General features: G+C 33.7%; 5 protein-coding genes across 5 annotated transcripts; 4 read left to right on the top strand and 1 right to left on the bottom strand.

The window, feature by feature from the left end:
- Positions 1 to 109: 109 nt before the first annotated feature.
- Positions 110 to 876, bottom strand: LOC142978450 (gamma-aminobutyric acid receptor-associated protein). The gene has a single exon (XM_076122912.1). The coding sequence runs from the start codon at positions 741 to 743 to the stop codon at positions 390 to 392; it is 354 nt and encodes a 117-aa protein (XP_075979027.1). The 5' UTR covers positions 744 to 876; the 3' UTR covers positions 110 to 389.
- A 1,951-nt stretch (positions 877 to 2,827) lies between these two features.
- Positions 2,828 to 4,865, top strand: LOC142978499 (uncharacterized). The gene is made up of 4 exons (XM_076122971.1): positions 2,828 to 3,072; positions 3,464 to 3,703; positions 4,004 to 4,168; positions 4,567 to 4,865. The coding sequence occupies exons 1-4, from the start codon at positions 2,956 to 2,958 to the stop codon at positions 4,702 to 4,704; spliced, it is 660 nt and encodes a 219-aa protein (XP_075979086.1). The 5' UTR covers positions 2,828 to 2,955; the 3' UTR covers positions 4,705 to 4,865.
- Positions 4,866 to 6,456: 1,591 nt separating this feature from the next.
- Rnf146 (Ring finger protein 146) lies at positions 6,457 to 8,853 on the top strand. Its single transcript, XM_076122996.1, has 6 exons — positions 6,457 to 6,662; positions 7,106 to 7,191; positions 7,592 to 7,748; positions 7,823 to 8,014; positions 8,444 to 8,627; positions 8,718 to 8,853. Exons 1-6 carry the CDS (start codon positions 6,629 to 6,631, stop codon positions 8,767 to 8,769), a joined length of 705 nt encoding a protein of 234 aa, XP_075979111.1. The 5' UTR covers positions 6,457 to 6,628; the 3' UTR covers positions 8,770 to 8,853.
- A 1,864-nt stretch (positions 8,854 to 10,717) lies between these two features.
- On the top strand, positions 10,718 to 14,992 carry UK114 (reactive intermediate imine deaminase A homolog UK114). Its single transcript, XM_076123004.1, has 3 exons — positions 10,718 to 11,014; positions 14,127 to 14,353; positions 14,744 to 14,992. Exons 1-3 carry the CDS (start codon positions 10,869 to 10,871, stop codon positions 14,884 to 14,886), a joined length of 516 nt encoding a protein of 171 aa, XP_075979119.1. The 5' UTR covers positions 10,718 to 10,868; the 3' UTR covers positions 14,887 to 14,992.
- Positions 14,993 to 19,053: 4,061 nt separating this feature from the next.
- Positions 19,054 to 23,712, top strand: LOC142978475 (uncharacterized). Its single transcript, XM_076122941.1, has 4 exons — positions 19,054 to 19,247; positions 21,722 to 21,892; positions 22,415 to 22,697; positions 22,974 to 23,712. Exons 1-4 carry the CDS (start codon positions 19,199 to 19,201, stop codon positions 23,119 to 23,121), a joined length of 651 nt encoding a protein of 216 aa, XP_075979056.1. The 5' UTR covers positions 19,054 to 19,198; the 3' UTR covers positions 23,122 to 23,712.
- The last annotated feature ends 43 nt before the right edge of the window (positions 23,713 to 23,755 follow it).

Raw genomic sequence — 23,755 nt, 5'->3', positions numbered from 1 at the left:
TCCTTGAGAATTTAATAGCTTAAATTCGTTTTCTACTCCATTACTATTGATTATAGAGGATGCCACAAAGACAAGGTTAAAGTGTTATGTGTAAAGAAATTAAAAACAATTTGTATTTATTTTGTTTATTGTTTTGATACAGGAATAATTACATGCCTAAACCAAACAAAGAATTAGAAACATTGCAATATTTGCTCCATATTTAGTGATAATATTATCTTAACACAAAGTGAAAGTGCCAATAATCATAATAATCACCATTATAACATAATACATCATCATTAAAAGCTAAGCCTTAAAATTAAGTTCCACCATATGGTCAGATATTTCAACACAGTATCATAGTACAATTAAAATAATAATGAAAATATTTGAATAGATTAAGATAATTAATATCCATAAACATTTTCATCGGAAAATGCTATATAGAGGAAGAAATCTTCATCATGATGCTCCTGGTACAGGGAGCCCATTGTGGCAGATGTAGGAGGAATCACATTGTTGACGAAGAAGAACAGCGCATCCTCTGGTCGTAGGTGAATACGTTTTCGGATCAAAAAGTAGAATTGTCCGACAGTTAAATCAGACGGCACCAAATACTTCTTTTTGTCGAGGTCTCCGAGTCTAGCCTTTGGTGCTTTCTCAACAATGACCGGGACACGGTCCGGGTACTTCCTGCGAATTTTCTCGCCTTCCGTCTTTCTTTTTTCGAAAGAGTGTTCTTCTTTGTATTGGAATTTCATTTTCGGTTTATTGCGCACTCCACAATTTGCAAAACTATCACCAGCAAAGTCGGATCCGATATCTACTGCGACTTGTTTTTTGTTTTTGCGTTTTATGACTCTAGAGCCGTGACGCAATCAGCTGATATGACAAGCAACACAAAGCATTTTTCAACCTTTTTTACATTGGCAACCAAGTAGATGATAAAATTTATAATTCAAATTATAAAAAATAAACACGGAAAGAACTGCCTGTGTCAAGATGGTCAAGGTGAAGTTCAAACATTTACTTTTAATAGTACCTACCTATCTTTTTTCGTTGAATGATTTCTGCACTTGAATACCTATTTAAAGCGCTTTAGGTATGTACCTAATTAGCTTATGCAATTAAATTTTAATTATGATTTTATTTTTCTAATAAAGGAACTGCGATTTTTTCGTCAAAAAAAGCTCTCGGTGGTTTATTCTCCATTTGTTTAGTTTAGGGTAATATTTTGGTAATGTTCAATGTTTAAAAAAGCATAGGCCTTACTACATAAAAACCATAATAATATTCAGAAGTTTACAAAATAAATTCAATACCCACCCGGTGCAATAATACCTATAACATTTCTATGGGTCAGAAACAAAAAAAAGTGATAAAGTAGGTATTTTGTATTTTGACTCATTCAATGCTATAGCCTATTATCTGGGGGCACGGAAGTGCCCCCGCAAGTCGAGCAAAAAAAAAGCGGCACGGCCGTAACATCCTTTTCTCGAAGCAATTCGGGCTATTTTTGACACCCCTATAATTTCGTTGTGGATAAAACAAGAAGCCTGGATTTTCAGCAACTAATCAGTAATTGTATAAATACGGTATATTTAAAATTTCAGTCAATTTGAACCAGTAGTTTAAGAATGACAACTTGTTAAAATTTTGAATTTTGTCACTCACTGATTCACTGACTCACTGACTCACCGATCATCAAAAGTCTAAGGTACTTCTAGCAGACTTAGAAGCTTAAAATTTAGAATACAAATAGGGTTTAGTGTCTTTATCATGGGAAAAATCAAATATTTTTTAATTTCGATCCAGTTTTTTAAATACACTAACTGCAACAATAACTTTGTAATCCCATATAAATGTATAAGATTACAAGGTTACATTTGCAGTTAATGAATTATGATTACTGTAGAAAATAAAATAAATAGCTACCTACTATATAAGGCATAACGGGAGGGGGGTATAGGGTGGGTAAGGGTGTTTAGCTCATGAAACTGAACAACATTCCCATAGGAAAATATGTTGAATTATGAAAAAAAAACGTCTTTCCATACAAATTGGACTTATGTTCGCTCTACAAAAAGAAGTGAGATGCCATCAAAAACATTCTGTAAAAACCTCAAGTCTCGCCGTAAAAAGTGGTGAGATCTATATAATACCAAGTCGATTAATCTATTTAGTCTCTACTTAAAGGACCTTCTGTCTTAAGTTATTACGTATGTTATTATCATGCCAATTTAAAAAAAAAACCTTTAAAACAAATAGATCGACTTGGTCATCGCAAGAAAACACAAATTCGCCATTAACATTTCAGGAGCATTAACTTCTCGTCGTGCTGTGTAGTGTGATACATACTAATAATCAAATCATGCGATGACCAGGTCGGTCTATTTGTTTTAAAGGTATTTTTTTTAAATTGGCATGATAATAACATACGTAATAACTTAAGACAGAAGGTCCTTTAAGTAGAGACTAAATAGATTAATCGACTTGGTATTATATAGATCTCACCACTTTTTACGGCGAGACTTGAGGTTTTTACAGAATGTTTTTGATGGCATCCATTATTTCGAAGCCACCAGCCACACATTATCGGTTGCAGGATAACAGTTTTCGTTTATAAGCCTCTCGTCTCTTTTCATATTATATTGTAAAATATAATATTATGTACCTATGTACTTAAACAAATCAAACACTGAATATACACAAATATCTACCGTTGACGATAGCAAAATAGTTTTGTTAATTTTGAAGACTAAAGTATCCCGCCATATAACTATTTCATTTGTCAAATATCGCTCAGTTGTACATTTTTTCTTTTCATTTGGTTTGTCTGCTGGTGCTCTACCTAGTGCCGATACTAGCGCCTTTCGTTCGTTTTCGTTTGCTTGTTGCTTGCTTGCCTATTTGAGGCTTTGGCGTGGGTTGTGAATTTCTGTTTCTTGTCAATTTTTAATAATTTCATCTAATATGCGTAAGCGAAAATCCGTAAAGAAAACTGACGAAGACTCTGATGGCTCTGAACCTGGTGGTGAACCAGAAGAATTTCAGGATTCAGGGGAAGATTGGACGCCGGATGCCGATTCTGTAAGTGTAGAATTATCGCTAATGTGTGAATATTTCATTTGTTCTTACGAATGTAAGCAATATTAAAATAATCTTCGCATTTTATGTGGAATTTGATAAAAACCGTCAACTGAAATGACACAATTTCAGTTGATGCACTCTCAATGTATTACTTATCACCTAGATAATACCTAGGGTGAGGTTAAGTGCAGTTTGTTAGTAGACACAACATTATATTCGTCGTCTGGATTGAGTTAGTTCATTTATTGAATTATTGTCCGTCATAATTTCGTTGCGCTGAAGTGTTTTGCGTTACGGCTTGAAATGTTTGCAATAACCTAGCTGTAGTTTGTATCACTAGTTTTATTATCAGTCAAAGTGAATTCTAATATGGTTATCATATTGTTTACAGAACGAACAGCCGGGTCGAGGTACCCGTAAACGTACATCTAAGCCATCTATGAATAACACTAAAAAGAAACGTAAAAACTCGTCATCAGAGGAAAGTGAAGGTGAGGGTGAAGAAGACGAGGAAGCAGAAGACGAGGAGGGAGAACTTGACGAAGAAGAAGGTTCAGATGATGAGAAAAATGGTTCTGACGGAAATAAGTCTGATTCAAGTCAATCTAAAGATGTACCAAAGCATTTCCATGTGAGTCATTGATTTGTTCATAATATTATTACAATTTTTGCCATGCAAAAATACTCAACTAGAAGGTCTTCAACTTTGATGTTACTCGAAAATTCTACAATTTTGGATACTGGGGTTAAAATACAACTAGGTTCTGGCATAAAATAAATAGGCATTGCTGCTAATAGAGAATTTTTCATTAAGTTTCTATAAATTAATTGATATAAATGAGATATGTTGTGCCCCAAAGCTAGACTGTTGTTTTGTATGGATACTTTTATTTGTAAACAAACTAATAACAACAAATTCTTTCTCTTACAGTCTGGAAACTTTGTCTTATTAAAATCTGATGTTAAATGGAATGGTGACACTGTAATATCTAAGCTGGATGAACTGAATTTGTGGAAAATAGATGGAAAAGCTTTACTTCAGAAGTTTATACCCATGGAATCAAATGGAAAAATATTGCACAAATGCACATGTGTGGTAAGATTCATATTTATGAAATTAGAGGCTTCTGTTTTTAATTAATTTGTTTGATTAGAATCATTTTCTTATTGGTTCAGCAATTTCTGGATTTTAGTTAGGTATTTTTTTTTGCTAATATACAGCAGACTTTGGTATGTTTGTGATTTTTAGCATTGTGACAAGATGTGGGAGTATTATTTCTTAAAAAAATCTTTACAGTAGTTATTTTAAATATAACTATCTCTTTTAGTATTTTAATTCAAATATTGTAACATCTCCTTATTACAGAGGCAGGGTAGTATTAGTTAGTATCACAGATTCATGAAGTCATATTGTGCAACCTATAATTCTAATGTCTCGATCTATTGTTTATATAATTTGCATTTTGTACTTAATTAAATATTGTATTATTTCAGTACTCTGGATGGAATGTGGACAACAGAGACAATTATTATCCAATCACTGAGATACTGGACAGGAATCCTCGCACCGACTCTAAGGAAATATGTGTAGCATTAGATCTAAATGATCTTATCAGAGTAAGGGACAAGTAAATCCATGGTGTTTTTTACTTAATTGAATTAGATAAGTGAAAGTAAACTTAATAATATTTCTTTAATTCCTGATTACTTTGTGTAATTCAATTTCATTCCAGATTTCTTTGTGTAATATTTTATAAGCTGGGGATTAAATGTTCAATTCTACAATAGTTTTATTGTTTGTTTCATTTTTATTACTGATAAATTTTCTTGACAAAGTACTAGTTGACCTACATAGTTTGCATTCAAAGAATTAGGATTAAACAAAAGAATATAATACATAATTGATTCAAAGCTATCAAAGTGTTGAACTTGATCAAAATTAGTAAGATTCTTTATTGTGATTAAGTAACAGACAACAATATTTTCTGGTAGCTGGCACTAGTCTCAGTGTTAATATTTACAAAATAATCTACTGGTAGGACTTAGTTAATGAACGCTATTCCCTGACTCTTAGCCTGCTATAATAGAAAACAACCGCCACGACCAGTGAGAGGTTAGACGCAGTACCCACGAGGTGTGCTCTCAGAGGTAGGAAAGACGATAAATTTAAGAAACATTTCTGAATAGAAAAACGATTTTTTGGCTCGACACGGGATTCGAGCCAGTCAACCATGCGTGGCAGTTGGCATATAATTCCAAATTTTGCAAAGCTTGTACTATGGTAATCAGATAAGTGAAAGCATGCTTATATACTTCTATATATAAAACACATAATGATTTATGCAGATAAATTTACACCTAGGCTTGGAAAACATACTACAGCTGGCCAGCCTGATAAAGAGCGATTGTATTGAGACGACTATTACCTTTTTTATTTAACGCCGATCAATCTGAAATCTTTCGTTTAGTCTAGGTATGGGTGTACTTACTGTAGAATAAGTAAAAATAATAAATATTCTGATCTGACTAATAAAATTGTCGACATAGTTGGAATATGGATCTAACAGGTTTTGTTCAGATAGTTGTGTCAGTTATCTAAGAATTGACTAAGAGCCTCGACCGATATCTCCAGATACGTGCGTTGGGCAGCAGAATTAAGTGCCTTATGCAGAACTCTGCAGAAGATGACTATTCTCGGCATGGTGCGGATTTCCTGGAGGTTCCTAGCTTTGGGGCGTGGAGTTCAACCGCCGGTACTTTGGACCTATTACAGTAGCCACATATTTGATTTGTTATATTAGACTTTACCCTAATGTGTTAAATTATAAAATATCAATCTATACTAATATTTTAAAGCTGAAGAGTTTGTTTTCTTGTTTGAACGCGCTAATCTCGGGAACTACTGGTCCGATTTGAAAAATTCTTTCAGTGTTAGATAGCCCATTTATTGAGGAAGGCTATAGGCTATACATCATTACGCTACGACTAAGAGGAGCAGAGTACCAGTGAAAAATGTTACTAAAACGGGGAAAATTTTGACCCATTCTCTCTTATGTGATGCAAGCGATGTTGCGCGGGTCAGCTAGTTATATATATTTGATAAAAGTAAAGATTTTATTAAGGTATAATTATTTGTTTTGGAATTTACAGAGATAGTATTGTAAAAACTTTGCTTTTAATACATTTAATAAAAAAAGTTGACGACACATTTCGCTGTAGTTATGAATATAATGATAGCAGACAAAAAGTATATAATATTTAATTTACGCATACAGTATTATAATATTTAATTTACGCAGTCAAATCACAACTAGTCACAGTAACAGAATCGGAAAACGGAATATATTAAGAACAAAGTTGACAAATCTTGACAACATTGAGTTTGACATTGACATTTGATAGAGTTTATCTATTGACTTGATGAAGTCCTACAAAATTACAGAAAATTGAAAAAATAGCTCGTTTCATCATAAATTCATAACTATTCTTTGATAGAGATGTTCATCTTATAACGTTTAAGAATAAAGTCCAGAAAAGAGTTGTTGAAAGCGTAATTATGATGAATGATGACGAAGACACTATCAAGCTCGGTAAACATATACACTCTGTTTTTATTATGTATGCGTAATTATTGCTTAGATATATTTCTTATATTTCCGTATCAGCCATCGACCAATATTATATCGATGCATGTTCGCCATCAATTTTAGAAAGCTGAGTAACAGCTGGCAATTGTTGCGTAAACAAAAACATTAGCTATACTTTTATATTTCCAGACTTAGTACTTTCAATTGTAAAGCAAGATTCATAAAAGTATTGGTATACTCATAGTATTACTAAACCCTGGGTGATCCCTGTTGTAAATTATATTGTGAACCAAATTTGATCAAAATCCATTAACTACATATGTTTTTATATGAATCACAATAAATATCTTCACGAACCTTTGCACTCATAATATTAGTTATTTGATCTGGATTAAACAAAGGGTTTAAAAAAAATGTTTTATACTTGGTTCTTCAAATGATTACAGATGCAGATTGTGCTGTTTGTTTACAAAAGTGTAATCACCCTACTCAACTGCCATGCGGACATATTTTTTGTTTTCTCTGTGTAAAGGTAATTTTAATAAGTATTAATTAATCTATGCAGTATAAATAATCACCAAGTTGTGTTTTAAGCACTTGTTCTAATTGCATTGTAATCAGTCCTCTTAAAGCCATTGTTAATGAATACATAAGATTTAGTTTGTGTACATTTGTGAATGAGATCCTGAGACTAATAGAGAAACCAACAAAATTTCTTCCATTTACTTTTGATGATTATAGTAGGGCCTCAGTTCAGAATGTCAGACCTTTCTGTGGCTAAGGTACTAAATTACTAAAATAAAACTTTCTCATTCTAATTATGTACCTATTATATTATATTATGTGGGTTTTTTTTACCATATGTAGTACTTATTTCATATGTTTCACATGTATTTAAAATAATATTGTATGTTAACATTATAATATTACAGGGCATTGCGTTTCAAAGCAAAAAATGTGCAATGTGTCGTGCAGAAATACCTGCAAATTACTTGGATAATCCAGTATTATTAGAAACAGTAACTCCCGAGGAAGTCACCACAGATAACTCTCCAGAAATATATCAGTGGTTTTATGAAGGAAGAAATGGTACATATTATAAACATTCTTTTTTCATACAAACTTAGCAAAAAGACTGTTTGCTTATAGTGTTTTTTTTTTAGGTTGGTGGAAATATGATGAGCGTAGTAATACAGAATTAGAAACAGCATATAATGCTGGTGATCCTATTTGTACCCTTCTCCTTGCTGGAACCTTGTATAATATAGATTTCCAAAGTATGACACAGGTCAGGAGAAGTGATCAAACGAGGCGCCGACGTGTACGACGAGATTCACCCACATTCCCGGCCAAAGGTATAGAATTGGAATATTAGTGAAGTGAAATAACCATATTAGTGTACTTTAATGTTAAAAACATTGTTTTATGTACAAATACTCTCATGATGCATTTTATATAGCTGACCCGTGCAACTTCTTCTTGCTTAACAACTTCAACTTGCATCACATAAGAGAGAATGGGTCATAATCTTCCCCGTTTTTGTAACATTTTTTGTTGCTGCTAATAGTCGTAGCGTGATGTTATAAAGCCTAAAGCCTTCCTCTATAACTGGACTATCTAACACTGAAAGAATTTTTCAAATCGGCCCAGTAGTCCTGAGATTAGTGCGTCAAACAAACAAACTCTTCAGCTTTATAATATTAGTATAGATACAAAATTTTGTGCTACAGGTACTTGTTTTGTTCATGATCTGCTAATGTATTAATACTACTGTATATTAACAGGAATAGCTGGAATAAAGACTGATAATACAAATATAAGACAATCAAAGAGTGATGATGAATCTGATGATGTTGCAATAATTGAAGTTGTCAGTGAAGTTATAGAGATTACGGATAGTGAAGATAATGTGATGGAAACGGAACATCAACAGCCAGATGATGTTATTGAGATTGTTGATAGTCTGAGGTAAAATATGTATGATTTTGTTTGACGAATAATGGTGCTTACTTTACTTCTTAATTTTTTTATTCAACTTTTTTTTTGTTTTTTTTTTAGTGCTGTTAATCTAGCAGAACAAAATGTTTCTCAAGACCATGAAGATACCTGATTATAATGTAATATGTATTTTCTTTACATAATATTTATTGTATGCTTTTGTATGTTACATAAAATATAGATCTGTTATACCTACTGTGGCTTTTTTATTAATCATAGCAGGATTATTGGAATAACACATGCAGGATAAAATCAGCTACTTGCCTAAAAATAAACTAGCAGTTGTCTAAAAATAACACCCTTGCATATTATGTCTTGTATAAAAAAAGCAAATAAATAGTTGCTTCTCAACACTGAAGACCTCATACACCATCTCAAATGAAAGTAAAAACATTTAAATGATAACCATTTTATTTAATAACTAGATATTACATTCTAAACAACATGACTAAATTAATTAAGTTTACCAAGGTCTTACTGGACTCTGACTTGCGTGTGTAAGAACCCATGTGTTCAAGGGCTTCGGTTTCATTGCCATTTGCTTGTGTCGTGGTGACTTAGGACAAATAACGTACAACCTTTCATCTCTAACAACAAAGTAACAGGATTTGCATCGCCGCCGAACCTTTCCTTTCACTTTAAACCCACAAATGGGATTAACAACCGGAAGAGTGGGTTGTAACAACTGTGTATTGGCAAATTGTTGAAATGGTGAACTTAACGATGGTAACTGAAAGCTTTTCGTCGGTAAACTTGCTAATGTTTTAACAGCACAGAAGAGTCTCTGCATTTTTCCTGAAAGAAAGGGTCGGCATTATAAACTAGAATTATAGATTATGGGTAATAGAGTCTTGAATTTCAACTACCTGTTAGGTCCTTTGCTCCTCTTAGACTATATTTATATTATGTGTTTTTCTTCTTGTAAGGGGCCTAACCTCAAAACAATGATTTTAGTTTTGACACTTATTGAATTGAATGTTGTCAGTTTTGACATTGTTGAAGTTTTTAACAGTGTTATCAGTAAAAAAAAAATTGAAAATATTTTTTGTAGTTGTCTTACTTTTCCAGAAAATGTTATAAAAACATATTATTTAAATAAATAATCAAAGTTAAAACCTAGACAGATATCCTATGCACCAGTACTTGAGTAAGCATCGTCTATATTAATATGATGATCAAGCTGAAGAGTTTGTTTGTTTGTTTGAACGCGCTAATCTCAGGAACTACTGGTTCGATTTGAAATATTATTTTAGTGTTAGATTGCCCATTTATTGAGGAAGGCTATATGCTATATATCATTACGCTACGACTAAAAGGTGCAGAGTACCCGAAAAAAATGTTACAAAAACGGGGAATATGTTGACCCATTCTCTCTTATGTGGCGCAAGCTAAGTTGCGCGAGTCAGCTAGTAAGGCGCTTAACACACTGCCCCGCACCACGCAGCGTAGCGCGTGAGTGCGTGTTCGAACGTTGCTTGTAAGTATCTCCGTTTGTATGGAAACACGCGTGTATGCGCGTGATCCGCATGAACGCGCGTGGATGCATTTTCTGTGTGTTAGACTGTGCGTGTTTTCCATACAAACGGAGATACTTACAAGCAACGTTCGAACACGCATTCACGCGCTACGCTGCGTGGTGCGGGACAGTGTGTTAAGCGCCTAAGTAATATTATAAAATAAAGCGCTGTAACGATTTAGGTGAAAATTTGCATTGAGATTGTATAGGTTTTAGAAGACGCAAACTTAGCAAAATATAACACAGTTGGCTATTTGATGTTTTCCTAGATCACAGTTCACACTATGTGTAGGTACTGTGAACTGTGATCTAGCCCTAAGGCCCAAAAAATATAAGATGATAATATTAACTTGAAATGAAATCAATAGATATGTTATAATTAACCACTGATGCTACAAGAAGGCAGATATTGTATTTTATTTGAATATTTCTATATTCAGCGATCAGCAATGTTGCCACGTAACTAGAATATGAAATCAAACCGTTCTGTATAAAACTTATCAATTTTATCCTTTTTGGAAGTAATATTATATTTGACGTAATTAAGAAATGTTATTCAAAATTATTGTGTAATATTAATAATGTAAACATTTTATCAACACACACGAATAATAATATCAGCTACTTAAATGCTTATCAAATATTATTCATACGTTTGAACTTATGACCCCGGTGTCTAACTAAATTGACTAGCAATGAGTTCAGAAGGTTTAGTGACGAAGACCAAGCCCGACGTTCTCTCCAAAATGAATACAAAGGCAGATTCAAAAACTAATATTCATAAAGTAACTAAAACAATTGTTACTTCTCCAGACATCTATAAGCCTGTTGGACCTTACAGGTATGGATATTTTGAGCATATAATTAAACTTAACTTATTCTTTCGTGTACGTTCATTTTGTGCGCATTATTATTTGATAGAAAAACAAGAAAAAGGAAAACACACACAATTATTTGTTTTCCTTATTTTCTACGTCTATTATCCGTGTTGTGTTCAAGAGCATTATAATGATTCTAACTTCTGGATATTAATTGTAAAGTGTGCTGGGTGTATTGAATATATGCGTAGCTACCCAACTAGCACACAAGCTGCTTATACAGTCGTTATACAGCCTGATAGTTGCATAAGAGTCGTTCAAATGCTGTACAATTCTCTACAAGTTGTATACTAGCTATTTAAAAAACCCTTTAACAGCTAGGCGGGACAGTAGCCGTTTAGTAGGAAACTAATGACTTATAGTGATATATGAGCATGTAATTGCATCGCTAGACAGCCTAGGGAAGTATAACTGAGTTAATGGAATCTTCTATAACACCGTTAACTGTATAAGGGGACTTTAGGAGATAAAGGAGTTTAAACGGAGTTATGCGTTGCGCTAATAGCGCTCAAGAGCGTAAATAAGCTTTTTGTAATGCCTTAGGTTCTATAACAGATTTTTTTAGGGCTAGTGTATTACTCATCTATAAAAGAGTTGCGTAGGTCTTTAAAAGCGCCTTGAGCGTTATATCAGATATTTATATGGCTTCTGTACGGCAAATAGATGTATAAGGTATCATTCGAAACATTTTTACAGCCATGGGGATTACAGAATTATGTTAAGCACCTAAAGCGCTATAACCGAGTAATATACCTTTATACTAAAGCTTAAAATTATTATCATAATATATTTACATAGGTGCAGTGGTGGTTCAGTCTGTCAACTGTTTTTAAAGAATAAGTAAAATAAATAAAATAAATAAAATAAATAAAATAAATAAAATAAATAAAATAAATAAAATAAATAAAATAAATAAAATAAATAAAATAAATAAAATAAATAAAATAAATAAAATAAATAAAATAAATAAAATAAATAAAATAAATAAAATAAATAAAATAAATAAAATAAATAAAATAAATAAAATAAATAAAATAAATAAAATAAATAAAATAAATAAAATAAATAAAATAAATAAAATAAATAAAATAAATAAAATAAATAAAATAAATAAAATAAATAAAATAAATAAAATAAATAAAATAAATAAAATAAATAAAATAAATAAAATAAATAAAATAAATAAAATAAATAAAATAAATAAAATAAATAAAATAAATAAAATAAATAAAATAAATAAAATAAATAAAATAAATAAAATAAATAAAATAAATAAAATAAATAAAATAAATAAAATAAATAAAATAAATAAAATAAATAAAATAAATAAAATAAATAAAATAAATAAAATAAATAAAATAAATAAAATAAATAAAATAAATAAAATAAATAAAATAAATAAAATAAATAAAATAAATAAAATAAATAAAATAAATAAATTAATAAAATAAATAAAAAAAAATGATTTTCAAACTATTTTAATATTCAACGACTGACCCCTAAAAGTACGAGTAAAATGCTGGTGTGCGACCAAAACAATTATATTATTGAAGCACTCCTATACCACAACTGCAGAACCTTGAGGTCTACAACAGCAAACACTAGAGCCTTTGTACAGCTTAAGGCGCTAGAGCAGATGTAACCAACTCTGAGAGGTGCTTGATCGAGACGCCATTACAGCATTTGGTAAACATATTTTTTGAGGTTATTACGATCTTTTGAAGATCATATAAATCTATAGCCTGGTAACGTTAACATAATTAAAATCATTTTTTATTACCTATAACCCTAATTAAACTATCTGTAACCCTCAAAGTCTTATTTATGTTCAAAATACAATTTCCAAATCCACATATCTATATAATTTTTGCATTTAAAACTGAATATTTTGAGGGCGCATGAAAATATTGACGATAATATACATATATATTGACAGCAAACTGGAACTCGCACTTTCATATCACGTACACAAAGAAATAAAAGCGATAGACTACTTGTTATTTTAATAATCCAATCCGTAAAAATAAAATGTCTCCTCATTTGTCACTGATGATTCATTTTAATACAATATATTTAGTTTACACCATAATAAACCGACCATATTACTAATTTAGAGCGTTAGCATTTATAACCGTTACACAGTAGCGCTAAAATAAGGTAAAGGTGGTATAATCGCGCTGCAAGAGCTTTTTCGAACGCTCGTGGCGCTAACCACCTCTGTACAACAGCTGGTATGCGCCACGAAGCTGCGAAAAAGCTCTTGTAGCGCGATTATACCACCTTCATCTTATTTTAGCGCTCCTGTATTACTACTATACTACGTACTATTATAATTACCATTTACGACCACTGTAGATCCAATTTAGAGCTATAAGCTGGACAGTATGGGCCTATTTGACGCTACAAGAGATCTGTAGCCGCTTATAGAACCACTATACTTCTTACTAAGGAGCCTAAGGCGTTATAAAAATCCTTTAACCGGCCATTGTGCAGCTTGTTATAGCGCTTGTGTGCTAGTTGGGTAGGCTATAGATATCATCAAACAATTTTTATACAAGTAAGTAAATGTTTTACAAAGCAAACTGACCGTAGAATCAGTGCTTAGCTCTGACGGTGGACTGTTATACCAATTGGGCGATCGAAGCGCAATAGCCCTCGCCATTGCGCCCTGCAATTCTTGCCCAGCGGACTTAAAAATCGTTAATTAACTAGCTAAATTATGAGGTGGTGAAATTGTTCAAGTTGCTGTACACTTTCATATACCTACAACTAGACGGAGCTGCAACAACGGATCAATAATTTATTTTCATATTGGGTATGTATACATATGTAGGTATCCGAAGACAAAGGTTGTTGAAAGTGTTCAAAATACACTCACGTTTAGCCATTAGCAACTTAAGTTCCATTTATTGGGGGGCGAGCTTTTGTCATATACCGGGCACGTCACCAAGTTCCAAGCTACTTAGTACATTGCCCAACCCGGAAATCGAACCCGAGCTCTCATGATCAGCAGTTGGTTATACTACCGTCCGCGCCCCAGACGCAGTTTGATTAAAATGAATTTGTATTTTTCAGCCAAGCGATCTTAGCTGACAAAACCCTTTATGTATCTGGAGTCCTTGGTATGGACCCTGATGCACAATTGGTGTGTGGCGGTGCTGAAGCACAAACAAAGCAGGCACTTGACAACTTGAGACATGTCCTTGAGGCCGGTGGAGCGTCCCTCGAGTCTGTCGTAAAGACCACCATCTTGCTGGCAAGGATGGACGATTTTCAAGTGGTTAATCAAGTATATGCTGAATGTAAGTTTAATAAAAGTATAATATCACTTAGATGGATATTTTGGAACGTTGGGAATTCTTCCCGGATATCGTGTTAAGTCATAAAAATCGTATAAATTGGCCCTCTATCCTTTCGGATCTACTATGGCTAAGACCCATTTTGTTTTAGTAATATCTTTTAATGCGTCTCGTTTATTTGCAAACTGATATTTCCTTCGTAAAGTTATTAAAACAAGCATTGAAAGACTACTTTATGTCGATATCATAATTACCTACTTCGCTTATCTTATCAGAAACAATAGGTACGGAGTTTTTATGCACCTATTGAATTAACTTATGAAACACCTCCATTACGTATTATCTCGGTTATTATAAACATTATTGAAATTTAAACGACGTTATTTTAATCAGATTTCACGAAGGATCATCCCGCTCGTGCTACGTTTCAAGTGGCTAAGCTACCCCGGGATGCTGCGGTGGAGATCGAAGCTATTGCGCTGAGCGGTGACCTCGTTATCGCCGAGTCGGGACCCTGCCCTTGTGCACGCACATAGTAGCTACCTGAGGAAATATTGTAATTTAATACTTGTATTTAATGTCGATTGTTATACATACTGATATGACTTAATAAATGTTACTATGTAATTTATACAACTATGATTGAAAAAGTATTATTTATTTTATGACTGTTTCTGACAATTATTTTGTGCGCTTACATTCCTAGATGGTGAAATCGTCCGAAAATCTTAGTAATGTAAATGAAAGATAGATAAACAGGTACAAGTACTTACGACAGGCGTAGCGTACCATAGCGTAGTGTAGGTTACCGTCGCCGCAACGTTAGAGTGATTTCAAGACAGTTTGGAGGTCGTGGGTTCGATTCTCAATGACCAATATGAATATATTTTTTTAAATATGTATTCAAAGGTATTGAGAGTAGTAAGTTTAATAGAAAAGTATGACATTGTGTGGAAGACAAAACAGACAGAAGGGTGAAACCTATCACTGTCTGCTTGCACAGGTGCAATAGGTATTAATTGTATCTACGACTGGTGCTATTACCTAGCGTTTAGGTTATCGTTGTGGAGTTTTGATACGCCAGGTAGGTACCTAGTAGGTGGTACGCCTTAGATTAATGTAAGCACTTGATTGATATTGTGGGTAATATTTTAGTTATTTTTGCGTACCTACGGTAGCCCGCGGTCTGTGTATTATTAATACGGCTGACACGGCGGGACTCCGCCCCTGGTAGCAATCAGACGAAGTGTTAAAGGTCGAAGACCTCGCACGCAATTTTAACAATAATTGGTACAGAAAAAGTAAATGCGTGTTTTAACAAAAAGGTCGCCCTGTGTTTTATTGCTTTATAAACTTAACAAACTGTTAATCAAGCAATGTTTGTAGTACGGCCTGAGTTTTTCATGAAACGATATTTGACATTTCAAAATAAAAAGTGAGAATGCAGGCACTAACAAAAAAATAAGTTTTATTATGCATGTGCCTGTGCACTGTGAAGCAACCAAAACACTAACCAACAATCAACCGAATGTAGTTAACTTGTAAATAGACTTAGTTATCCATATAAAAATATCCCATCACAGTTAATCGGGTATCTTACCCGCCAGATAAAGCTGCTGCAAATGTATGGATAAATCTGTCAAAATTCCTCCTGATAAATGCTTATTCAGATAATAATATGGTGATACCGAGAAATATGTCTAGAATAAGTAGGTACTAGGTAGGTAAGTACGTTGCTTAAGTATCACTTTAAGTATATCTGCTCAAATAATTAGTACCTAACCATTAGCCATTTTGCCCTCTGTGATGATTAGGTTGCTAGTGTAATGACCCTGAACTCTATACGTCCCTAGAGAACATTGTCACTCGGACTTAAAATCTCAATAAAACTTTATCTCATCTCAGCTTCCTTTTCTGGTCTTGAATCTGAGCTCGCACTTTACTATTGTTTCTCCACCAACTTAACTTACTGATCGTAGTTTAAATGAACTATTTACAAATATTCCTTCAAATGCAGACCATAGGTGTAGGTACCTACTTATATAAATAGGTTCATAAGTTATATCAACATATAATTCGGCCGCGATATTTATATTTAGCACGCGGCGAAGACTTGTTAAGTAGGTACCTATTCGTGTAAACGCAATTAAAGCAGGCAAAGGCACTATCGCTTAATTTATACTTATGTACCCACTACATAATCGAGTTTAGGTAAGTGGCTAGTTATTATTCAAATAAATAAGACACTATTTTTAAATCTGTGACCTAGAGTGGGTGGTCATGAAAACGGTAGGTTACAGAGGGCCTCGTCGGCCAACCTACATAAAGGTAGACATGCACGTAACGATTCGTCTGCTAGACACGTAGGTAGCATGTCTTCTGGCTGTCAAGAGTTTATGCACAATTAATTATAAATGCAAGCTACTAAAGATATTAGCCCACGGTCTACTTGAAAGAAGCATTATAAATGCATGCATTTGAATTTATTTTTCCCAGAGCTAAAAATATCCCATGTATAGCGAGCTGGACTGCTACCTTTTTTCTGGACCTTTGAAAAAGCCCCTGGTTACTGCTTCCAGGTATAAAATATTATTTCTACAAAAGGCTGTTAGTTACCGCAGTCTTAATTATTAGCGCTATTATTCAAATAACTATTGTTTAAAGGTCTAAATCTGGAAAAAAGTCGATAAATACATAAACATACAACTGAATAACGAAAACGAAATGCTATATCGTTTTATTGTGAGTAACTATTAATTGGACTAAGTCGCGGTCGACTTGTAGGCCTGAGAATGGCACATTATAAGGCGCGAGTAAGGCGGAGACGGTATAATTTATACGTGTATGTTGGGTAGTAGCCGTAAGCCAAGTATTGCGTGTATTTAAGAACAAAGAGCTTTTGCCGTTAACCAGCCAGTAAGCTTTATTTGTGTGAGTTCACCCCACTTTACATATTTATAGCAGACTAATCACAGTTTAAACAAAAGAATTAACTACATACTTTAACGTGTTCTTCTATTGTTACTATATTTGTCAACTTGCATTTGTGTATTATTTTCACTTGGTGATTTTTAGTTTGACTGCGAATTTATTTGGGATAGGTACCTACGTATATTGTGTAGGTAGGTGATGAAAATAAATTAGGACATAAATATTGATTCCTCTCTCTGAAACTTCATTATTTGGTCGTCAAAGTAGATACAACATATATTTTCTCCATTCTATATATATACAGCGTAGGTACTCCTTAGCAAGTACAATTCGCATTCAAACGCGATAAATATAGGTAACTACATAATTATGTAGTAGGTAGGTAGGTAGCTCAGGTACCTATTTGATTTGAATACGTTGACACCGTTGGTAAAGTTCTCTCACCTCCGTAAAAGTCCGGGCTTAAGGCGTAAGTCAAATCGCTAATTGACCGATTACATTACGAACGTACAGCCTATACTCATATTTCTTCTTATCTTGATATAAAGGTCTTTTACTTGTAAGAATACATCGTAGCAAACTTTATTCCCTACATTATTATTTTGATTTCTCACCATAATGCTTAACAACATTTTATGGAGTAGCAAGTAAGTAGGTAGTAAGTAGTTACGTAGGTTTATGTGAATGTATTGGTGACCAATATAAATTTAAAAAAAAACTCGATTTAAGTGCAAGTGTATTATGAAATACTTCTACAACACCTAAAAATCTAAAGATAATACTTCCTGCATCAAATAGGTAGTATAAAAGAATTCCGAAGTAAAAAATAAATTGAGAACTTCCTCAGTGTAATCGAGTCTGTTAAAATGATCAGCGTCCTTATTCGTAGTTAGATTAGAAATAATTGTCATTATCTTAATTTTTTAAAAGTAAACTGCACATAGGTTATGTGCAGTCTGTAGTTTACCTAAAGGACGAAAAGTGGACATTCGTGACTCTTTATAATTTAGAGAAGAAAACGAAAAGAAATCTGCGTTTCCCTGCAAGCTTAATAGAAATACCTACTTATAGTACCTATCAATAAAAACTATACTTAGGAATTACGTATTTACATATTTAAAAATAGACCATGTGGTGAACAGCCGGGAACAATTAAAATCCAAGGTGGCTCTAACTAAGCGTTAGGTGTTTTACATAAATGCTATAAATACGTTTCACAAAAGTGAAGCGTTGGGCACCTCTATAGGTGAGAGTAATTAAATAAAAGCAAGCAGCATGCCTATTTTTTAAGTAAGTGCCTCCTTCATCTACTTCATAAATGAGAAGATACAGATATATAAAACAAGTAACGCTTCTGGCTGCTACTCATTGCCAATTCTTGTCATTAATTTTTGGTGCAAGTAGGTACCAGTTTTTAAAGTAGGTGCACTATATAGGTACCTTACCTATCATGACCATTAGCTACCTAAATCAATAATTGTTTTGATAAGTACTTATCTAAGTTCTCAATATTTTATTGCAACATTTTAATATGTAAGTAATTATTTTTACAGAGTGCAAAAACATCAGGTACCTACTAGTTCATACGTCTTGTCATTGTGTCCAAGAAGTTCTTTCACTAAACCATTTGCGAGTCAAAGAATGTACTACGTTCGTTTTAATAGGAAAAACGCGATGGGGGTGCGAGGTCAGTTTAGCGGGCTACCTCCTTCCATAATAGGTAGAGCTATGATACGATCTGAGGTGGTCGCGTAACGGGCAGTCGACCGGAGTTGTCGAGAGCGGTTGGTCAAGTGTCCGCCGCGGCTCGCGGACCCTACGTATACGACGTACATAGCGCGGCTAGTTATCACATAAAACACTTTTAACTTGATCATCGTACACATGGCCAATGTCTAAGCCGATATCCCCTCGATCATGGGTTGTACCAGCAGCGCTCAAAACATGGCTAATTCGAGTACAGCAGGTATGGTAATGTGACATTTGGGCAATAACCCTTTACGTCTAACATTTTATTAACTGATAAGCTTTTTCAAGGGGCAGTATAATGTACTTGCTTAAGTATATTTTAACAGAATTACCTACTTACTTGGTTATGAAAATGAAAAGCTTAGTAACTAACTCACTTTACAAATGGAATAAATTAACGGAATAGCAACAAATTATATCAGTAACTAAGTAAGTACTAACAATGTATGTACATTGTAGTTACCTGCTATATACTACTAGACACAAGCAGTGTTAATTTTGTTTAGCTTTCTTAGTAGAAGCCCTCGATAACCGAGTACCTATTAAAGATGCTGCGAATACAGAAATTTTGTCAACCGGGGGTGCGGATGTTTAGAAGTCGCGTGCGGTTACGGTCGCTGTTGCGGATTAGGTACATGATCTTACACTAGTGCAAAAACAAATTTTAATAGCATTTAAAATTATCGTTCGAAAAGTTTCTAAATAAAGTATTTTAAACATAGATGTATTTTTGTAAGTACCTGGTCTAAACCTATCTAAGTCTCGGGAATTTCACGAAATTTTCATAAAAATTGGCACATTAGTAGATATTCAAGATATTTAAACTCCTCACATGTAGGTAGGTACCTTCCTACTAAAGTGTGACGGTTTGGTTTCCTAGACATTAGATATATTACCGGCCTCCTTCCTTTTTTTATTTACAGTTGATATTATGGAGAATACATACAATACATGCCTAAAATCACACCTTCTTCCCATAGAGATACCTAGGCAGGCACCAGAGACCGCCACTGTTGATATCAATAAAGTAAAAATCATAAAAATCTAATTTCATTCTCATTTGTAGTAGGCGTCGCCTGTCGGGTGGGTTTCCTAGTAGAATAATGGCAGAGTCAATGTAAGAAAAAACTGTTAAAATTCAAATTGTTAAGGCAAACGGTTTTTAATTCATCTACAATATTACGCCATTAATGAGCTCGTGGCTTTGTTAACAAAAGCAGCGCAGATCGATCTCTGAGGTTAAGCTATATATGCTAGCAGAGTTATTTCCATGGATGAGTGACCATCTTATACATATCGAGTTTGTCCGTGTCTCGGAAGGAACATTAGATATTGGATTCCGGATGTCGTTTTCAAAGATCTTTGACTGTCGTTAACAGTAGTCACTAGCTTGAAAGTCTGACAACCAGTCTTACCGAAGGGTATCTTGTTATAACCGAGGTAACTGGGTTGTGGAGGTCCGATAGGCAGCCGCTCCATATAAAAAACTGGTATTCAGCTGCTTCCATTGAAACTGGAAGCCGACTCCGATATAGTTGGAAAAAAAGCTGGGCTAGCAAACACTCGCTGCTATTGGGAGTATTCCAATAGGAATTTATTGATAAAGCCAAATTTATTTATGCAAAACGAACCGGAGACCTCAATTAACAGTCTCACACAGAAACTGAGTGGAGGTTGCCCGGAAATAGTTAGGAAATCAATGAAATTTCTTGAATATGGAAGAAATTGAGATTAAGCTAATGCACCTAATCGGAATACGAATGCTAATTGGTCCATATACAGTTCATGGAAAGTTGAAGGTAGGAATAACTTACTTACCTACTTGGCTATAGGTATAGTATATAAATATTTAATCCTTGTCTATACATACTAAACAAATGCATTATCCTTTTCCAGGAGGAGGTTATAGTTTTTTTTTGCTGGGTAGACACTAGTCTAGACTACTTTAAATCCTAGTTTTCGTCCTACTAGGTGCTTAGAACACTACAACTCTTGAATTTTTCGATGAATCTAAAACAACAAAAAGTTTTTACTGAAAAAGTCCAGTACAACCTTGTTTTATATCAAGATTGACCTCGGGCATTCATTTTATCTTGCAATAAGTATGTAGGTTGTTTGCATACGTACGTACTTAATAAAAATATTATCGCTGAAGTAAAAAGTTTAGGTACCTGTGTACCGAACAATAATAAACATATAAATATGTATCTAAGTATTGCGTAACAAATTATATCGGGATGCTGAGATCAAAAAGTAGGTTATAAATCAAGTTTTTCTCGTGTAATAAATAAGAAAAAATCTTTACACCTAATACCTATGTTTATTTAAGTAGGTAGGTAGGTATATACCTACCTTTCTTCCTTAATAAGTTTAAGACACTAACCTTTTCCTATTTGAGCTGGTTATTGAAGCCTTGGACACTATCACTGTTTTCAGTCTACGTACCTACTCATTGTTATGTCCACAAATAAAAGTGTTCTTACCAGCTCTTATTAAACACACGTAATTCATCTAAGTACCTACTTAGGTATACCTACACATAAGTATTGGTAAACCCAAAATTGATGAGAACCTATGGTAGTGAAAAATTAAAAATATTCGTTCAGTACCGTGGCAATTAAGTCTAGGTCTCTCTGCTTCGCCCTGTGGAAAGAAGGCGTGAATAAACTGATGTTTTTATTTCTGTTCCAGAAAAAAGCATACAATTTGAGGACGAAAGTAGTGAGGACCAATCCAAAGATGTAGAAGAAATTATTTATAGAGCGGCTAATGATACAAACGTGCTTCCTTCGTGTGATACTTTACCGGAACCTGTCCACTTAGTTAGAAACAAATCTACTCCTAGTTTTATAAATGAAAAAGGTAAGATAATACCTAATTTGTTATTAACCTACAACCCAAACTGATATTTAAAGTTGTTGTTTCATTAGTGGTAGGTAGGTACACCGTAGTAGTGGTACGTGGTACATATTATACCAAGCTAGGTACCTACTTTGGATTGATATACCTACCGACTTACCTATCTAACACTCATATGTACTCTCATTCCTAACTATGTTGTGCGCCTGTGCCTACACAACTTAGTTTTTGCATTGTTAAACTACCTTCCTTAGTGACGAGACGGCGACCTCAGTGACATTTAAGAAACCTTGGGTTAGTTCTGTGACAAGTTGTCAACGGAACTGTCCAGACCGAGACGCCCCGCGAGTGCCATGCCAGTACTTCTACAAACTAGATTAGATTAATGAAAATAGTCAACCTCTACGTGCATGCATAAGCACATTCCAACATGCATTCATTTCTTTTTTGTGGCGTGGAAACTTAATCATATGTAAAAGAAAACTTAATGCAAAAATACAGCTTTACGGTGCTTCATTCTTTCAGACAAATCAGATGAGGGAAATATTTGTGAATGTATTAAGAAAGTTAAATCTTCCGATTTAATTAACCAAGAAGATAATAATATTAAGGTTTCTAGTTTAGAAGAGCTAGTTGAAAGAGTTGTAGAAAAACATCAGACAACAGAACCAGATGATAAAACACCGACAGTATCAAAGAACCTAGAAGAATATTCTAAAACTGAAGAAAATACCGACAAACATAGCAAAGATGGCAATGATGCCGATGAAAATAAACAAAGTTCCACCGAAGGGCAGGAGACGGAAAAGTAAGTTGATAAATAAATGTACACCAAATTAAGAACTAAAAAATAAAGACGTTCATAATTGTCACGAAACTAGGTCTACTATAACTATACCGATGTCATTTTTAACTTGTACCAATCTATCGTATTATCAAAAAGCAAAATTACGTGGTTGCAAGACGGTTTCCCCATATTTTTTGTGGTTTAGGATTTTCTCTAATTACATGGATGTACCTCCTTACCTAATAAATAGACATAATATATTGTCAGAATTAGTAAAAAGTATATACATATTTACAGAGAGGAGACCCCTGAGGAAAAGTTAAGTCCTAGTCAATCGGAGAGTAGTCGTGCAACTAGATGGGAAGCGCTTGCTGATATTGCTGCAGAGTTACCACCTTCCCTCAAGGTTGATCCAATCACGGGGCAGATCTTTGTAGCAAAATAAAGCTGAGACGAACTTTGAATAGATTTTCTATTCCACGTTTGTACGATTAAAACATCTTAGGGCTCCTACACACAATGCCACATTCGAGCGGTGATGCTAGACATTGACAGCTCTGCGCGCCTTGTGTGAAGGAGCTATTATGAGAAGATAAATATAGCTTTTCATAATCATGATGAAGAAAAGAATTAATGTGTGGTGCGATTCGTATTAATGAAATTAGAATGTGGTGCAAATTTCTTAGTGGTACCTTTATTCGCATACTTCTTGTATTTCTATACACGTACCTATTGCACAAAATTTTGGATACTTTCGATTTTCATACTGGGTACTCACGTTAACAATCGTGGCCGTAGCTAGGATTTGGCTTGGGAGCGTTCATCGAGTGCGACAAATATCTAGGTATTTAGGTATATGTCGCTTCTCAGAAAGGTAAAGAACTGCCTTTGTATTTACATTTATTAACAAGCAAAAATCTTGGCTATGTTCACGTGATAATCGTCTAAATTTTAAAAATAAATTCAAATAATGTTTGTACCATAAGTAACCTACAAAATGTAATTTTTTATTATATTTTTCTAACATTGTCTCAACTGGAACTTACTTATAATTTTGAAATAAAAATTTTGATCATTTT

The sequence above is a fragment of the Anticarsia gemmatalis genome, chromosome 14 (genome assembly GCF_050436995.1).
Source record: "Anticarsia gemmatalis isolate Benzon Research Colony breed Stoneville strain chromosome 14, ilAntGemm2 primary, whole genome shotgun sequence".
Classification (NCBI taxonomy): Eukaryota; Metazoa; Arthropoda; class Insecta; order Lepidoptera; family Erebidae; genus Anticarsia; species Anticarsia gemmatalis.
Note: the sequence above shows the minus strand (reverse complement) of the source record. Positions and strands in the feature narration are given on the sequence as shown.

Coding starts and splice junctions, on each gene's coding strand:
- Rnf146 (XM_076122996.1), top strand. CDS start 6,629: ATGATGAATGATGACGAAGACACTATCAAGCTCG. Junction 7,749..7,822: donor GTTTTATGAAGGAAGAAATG/GTACATATTATA, acceptor TTTTTTTTTTAG/GTTGGTGGAAATATGATGAG. Junction 8,628..8,717: donor GAGATTGTTGATAGTCTGAG/GTAAAATATGTA, acceptor TTTTTTTTTTAG/TGCTGTTAATCTAGCAGAAC.
- LOC142978499 (XM_076122971.1), top strand. CDS start 2,956: ATGCGTAAGCGAAAATCCGTAAAGAAAACTGACGAAGACTCTGATGGC. Junction 3,704..4,003: donor ATGTACCAAAGCATTTCCAT/GTGAGTCATTGA, acceptor TTTCTCTTACAG/TCTGGAAACTTTGTCTTATT. Junction 4,169..4,566: donor TGCACAAATGCACATGTGTG/GTAAGATTCATA, acceptor GTATTATTTCAG/TACTCTGGATGGAATGTGGA.
- LOC142978475 (XM_076122941.1), top strand. CDS start 19,199: ATGGGTTGTACCAGCAGCGCTCAAAACATGGCTAATTCGAGTACAGCA. Junction 19,248..21,721: donor GGCTAATTCGAGTACAGCAG/GTATGGTAATGT, acceptor TTTCTGTTCCAG/AAAAAAGCATACAATTTGAG. Junction 21,893..22,414: donor TAGTTTTATAAATGAAAAAG/GTAAGATAATAC, acceptor TCATTCTTTCAG/ACAAATCAGATGAGGGAAAT.
- UK114 (XM_076123004.1), top strand. CDS start 10,869: ATGAGTTCAGAAGGTTTAGTGACGAAGACCAAGCCCGACGTTCTCTCC. Junction 11,015..14,126: donor AAGCCTGTTGGACCTTACAG/GTATGGATATTT, acceptor TGTATTTTTCAG/CCAAGCGATCTTAGCTGACA. Junction 14,354..14,743: donor TAATCAAGTATATGCTGAAT/GTAAGTTTAATA, acceptor TATTTTAATCAG/ATTTCACGAAGGATCATCCC.
- LOC142978450 (XM_076122912.1), bottom strand. CDS start 743: ATGAAATTCCAATACAAAGAAGAACACTCTTTCGAAAAAAGAAAGACG.